At 37.0% G+C, this 4,443-nt stretch overlaps 1 protein-coding gene across 1 annotated transcript in view; it reads left to right on the forward strand.

Moving 5' to 3' along the window:
* The first annotated feature begins 1,876 nt into the window (after positions 1-1,876).
* The window catches only part of LOC107293212 (WAP four-disulfide core domain protein 5-like), a 5,942-nt gene continuing 3,375 nt past the window's right edge, over positions 1,877-4,443 (forward strand). The window contains exons 1-2 of the mRNA XM_015822353.1: positions 1,877-1,970; positions 3,345-3,488. Coding sequence (XP_015677839.1) covers positions 1,877-1,970; positions 3,345-3,488 — 238 coding nt within the window. The remainder of the gene's footprint in view (positions 1,971-3,344; positions 3,489-4,443) is intronic.

The following is a 4,443-nucleotide window of genomic DNA, read 5'->3' on the forward strand; positions in this document are numbered from 1 at the left end:
AACAAATTCAATGATTCACTTAACAACTGTGGCATGAAAAGTCGTAAAATGGGACAAACTCACTTAACAAATATTTCACTTAGCAACATAAATTTGGGCTCAATTGTGGTCGTAACTCAAGGACTACCTATAGTACTTTGACTTAGGACTAATTAGAAGACTAATTAGAAGACTAATTAGTCTCCTAATTAGCTAAACAGTTGGATCAAGATTCAAATATGAATGACAAGATAAGAGATCAATATATCTCGAGTGGTTGGAATTAATGCTGATAGCTTGCAATACATTCTTTAACAATTACTGCTTAGTTATGAAGGAAGACCCCCCCTCCCCAAATAGATGAAGAAACCATGAGGCAGAAAAAAATTAAATCACAAACATAATTAAATCACAACAGTTTAAATGCTTTTAAAAATAAAACACAAGCCTATCTTGCTCATTTCCAGAGTTTACAGCCTCAGGCGAGCCCAAGTGCAAACACTTGAGATTAACAAAACTACAAAGAATACAGTCTGGCGCAAGAATGTAATAAAATGTAGCAAAACACTTAACACAATAACTGCCACTTGTTAAACCAATTAACAAAACAAACAGACACAGGAACTAACCAGATTTGCCAGCTCTGCTCCCTTTTTGGGAATGGAGATTAACTTTTTTTCCCAAACAAAGCCAAATAGGAAAATTATACCATCATTAGGCACGGGATTAAATGTCACCCAATACAGGTTTAGCATATGTTAGACTGAAATCTCAGAAAAGGGTATATAAACTCACGTTTAGATGTCAATCTTCCTACTTAGCCGGGAAACTGCTGAATGTCACTCATCTTGGTTTCTTGCCATTAAAGGCTTCTTTCCAACAGCTCTACTTCAATTCAATTATTCTTCAAAGTGCTGATCGTTGCATCCTGGCTGGAAAAATCCTTATCATGGGAGGGGGCAGTTAAGTTTGGGTTTCTCCACAGTTAAGTTTGGGTTTCTTCTAATATTTTCTATTTTTCAGTTTTTTAAATGCAGGGAACTTTCTAGTATTCTCTGTGCATGATGTAAGTGATGAAAATAATCTGATGATACAGTTGGAACAAAAAAATATTGCAGAAGCTGTAATAATGTTTAAACACAGAGAGATCAATAGATGGTTTAGGAGGCAAGGGCTGATAAGAATGTTTCAGTACCCCTCTGCTGCCAGGTATGATTGTATGATTATATGTAGCAAGCTCTAGACCTCAGATCAGATTTAAACTTTTTTCAAATTTACCCTTACCCTTGGGATGCCTTTCCTGGAAGCTGGTATTCATTCCAAGGAAAAACATCCCAGATGCCTTTTTATTCTCTTAAGTCACATGTACGGTAAATTGATTTCTATATACTTAATAGACTTAAGGCTTGAGCTTGCTGGCCCTAATTCAGCTTTACTGGATCACGAGGGCCAACAGCTCCATCCTCTTTGGATGAAAACTCTTCTGAAGGGGCCAAAACATTATATCTATGGGTTACCCAGAGTCATAGCTGTGAGATGGGTGGCTATAGTTAATCAATTCATGAACTAATTAGGTCAACTGTCATCAAGGCTTTCTCCAAAACCTTTTGAATGTCTAGTGAGGATTCTGAGAATTCTCACTGCTAGAATCTCATTGCCCCCAACAGAGTTCCTAGGATTCCTCAGGGAGATGGAATGACTGTTACATCAGTCAGCAACAGTAGCTTTGAACAGGGCCCATGTGTCCAGTCCAGTGAAAATCTGGAAAACCAGGAATCCTGGCAGTTTTCCAGAACAACACGGCTGGTGCTCTTTCCTCCAAAAGTTATGTGTAAAAGATCATAAACCATCTTGGACAGCAGTGATAGATCAGAGTAGACATCATTCTAACAGCACCATGAGAGCAACTGACACTTTTTTTCTCGCTAGCTTTTTTATCTTCTGTGTAGAACTAACTTGCTTCACTGGAGGTGTCCCACATCCAGCCAAAGGTAAGTGGAAGAACAATATTTGGGGGCTTCATCCAGACTAGAAACCCCCTACCAGTTGCCTTTATTGCGTTTTTGTCTAGAAATGAGGATTCAAGAACCAAGTTATTTTCTTTTTTTCTAAAAGTTGAGAATAAAGTCATGCTGTGGTTATACAGATTTATCTATTTGCTGCATTTTTATCTTGCTTTTGAGAGAACCTTTTGCCTTTCAAAAGGGTCACATCAGTTGATAGGGAGAACCCTCTGTCCTCAGGGTCAAAATACAAACAAGGCACTCAAAGGGCAGTGGGAGAAAAAAGAGAAAAAGGGGATCAATGCTTCAAAATCAGAAAGCCATGCTGAGTGTGTAGATGGTGTTTATGTTTGATTTTGGTTGGCCTCATATTGTCTTCCTGAAGCTGTTGCTTATTTGGGCAAGGGGTAGGGAGAATTGCCACGAGTGATGGATGACCTCTAGCTGTCCAGGCCAAAGCAACTGTCAGTAAGAATTGAAGTTCTATCTATCAGGGAGGTGAAATGTAAGCTTCCTTCAACTATTCCATTTCTGGCTCATAGAAAAGGCCAGGTAGATTATCATCCCCTTTTCCATGGTTTGTTTTTTTTTAATTGGGACGCAGGCTACAGTTTCCCAATGGTTGAAGATTTTTTCGGCTATAAACAAAGCCATAATGTTCTACCTTTTAACTCTCCAGGCTATGTTTAATTTGTTAAATGTTTTTGTTTTCATTCCTAAAGTCTGGGCACTATTTCTAATATATTAGTAACATATTTTTCATATTAACTATACAAACAGTATCAATGTTCAAGATGTAGGCCATAAATTACAGAAACAAAATCAAATGCAATCAGAAAAACTAGTAGAAGATTAAAATGTAAGATTATTATACCCATGAATTAGGTAACCCTATAAACAGATTGGGAAGCAGTTAGCAGAAGCTCTACTTATGTGGGATTATCCTAGACCAGGGGTAGGCAACCTTGGCTCTTTTATGACTCGTGGACTTCAACTCCCAGAATTCCTGAGCCAGCATGGTTCAGCTTGGAAACCTCTCCCTTTCCCCTCAGCACGGCTGGCTCAAGAATTCTGGGAGTTGAAGTCCACGAGTCATAAAAGAGCCAAGGTTGCCTACCCCTGTCCTAGACCAAGGACCCATATACTGTATATATGTATAATTTTATGATAATACATGTGTGTTATATTTATTTTTGAATGAAACTTTATCGTAGAAAATTCAGAAGAGTTTAGACAGGTTAGGGTTTTATGTGTACAACTCCCCCCCCTGTTCATGCCCTCTGGTAGATTCTTATCACAACATTTCTAATTGTTCCAGTTATTTACAAATATCCTTAAAACTGTCTTATATTTTTTCCAAAGTAAAACCTGGTATCTGTCCATACACTGATGCCATCTGTCATGGAGGACCTATTGGAAATCGATGCAAGCAAGATGACCAGTGTCCGGGTGCAAGAAAATGCTGTCCTGGCTCTTGTGGGCAAGCCTGCTTGTTACCAGAGAACGGTACTAGGTTCAGATTTTGCTTCATGGGGAGGTGGTGATTGCTAGTTTACGTAGAAAGCCATCCTGGAAAATAAATAATACATTTTTCAACCCCTGCTTATCTTGCAGTCATTCCTAAGCTGAATCCAACCACCTCCCCATTGTTTATGCTATTTCTGTGACATTGTAGTTCCTTAATTTTTAATTGCTTCTGATGTCTAAAGCTTGCCAGTAAGCAGTATTGCCACAAGGCTCTCTATTTTCAGGAGAGTCTCCCTTAGAGAATGCAATTTCCATAATAAGGGGAAAAAACTATGAAGGCTTTATCCTGCAACCCTATTATTTTCATCAATCCTCTTATAATTAGATCCCGGTCTTATAAAAAAAAATATTACAGGACTATAATGGATCTCTCCCAGAATCAGCAACTCGCTTGCAGACTTAGAATTATGTTGTAATGCTTCTCATCAATCTTTTACTACACAGGTCATTAAGTGAAACATGCCCAGCCAAATTACAATAAGTATTAGTCATTTCGGAGCAGACAAGAAGAACTAGAAACATCTCTGCCACTATTAAAAATGGCATGTTTGATGGATTTACACTTTGATTATAGAAATAAGCATAGTGATTGCTAGCTTAGATAGATTTCATAGTGCTGTGCCATAATCTGGGTATTTGGTTTGAATTCAAACTACTGAGAAACCCAAACTCTGTAAATTATGACTATAGCCTTGTATGATGCCCTAAAATGATTAATGAATTTGTGTGATGCTTCCATGAATATAACTAATAATTTAATCAGGGTTAGAGATGGCAAGAAATACATATCACATGTTTAATAATTATCCCATATTACACACACACACACACATACAATATATATATATATATATATATATATATATATATATATATATATATATATATATATATATATATATATATATATATATATATATATATATATATATAT

The sequence above is a fragment of the Protobothrops mucrosquamatus genome, unplaced genomic scaffold, assembly GCF_001527695.2.
Source record: "Protobothrops mucrosquamatus isolate PMUCROS unplaced genomic scaffold, P.Mucros_1.0 scaffold1530, whole genome shotgun sequence".
Taxonomy (NCBI): domain Eukaryota; kingdom Metazoa; phylum Chordata; class Lepidosauria; order Squamata; family Viperidae; genus Protobothrops; species Protobothrops mucrosquamatus.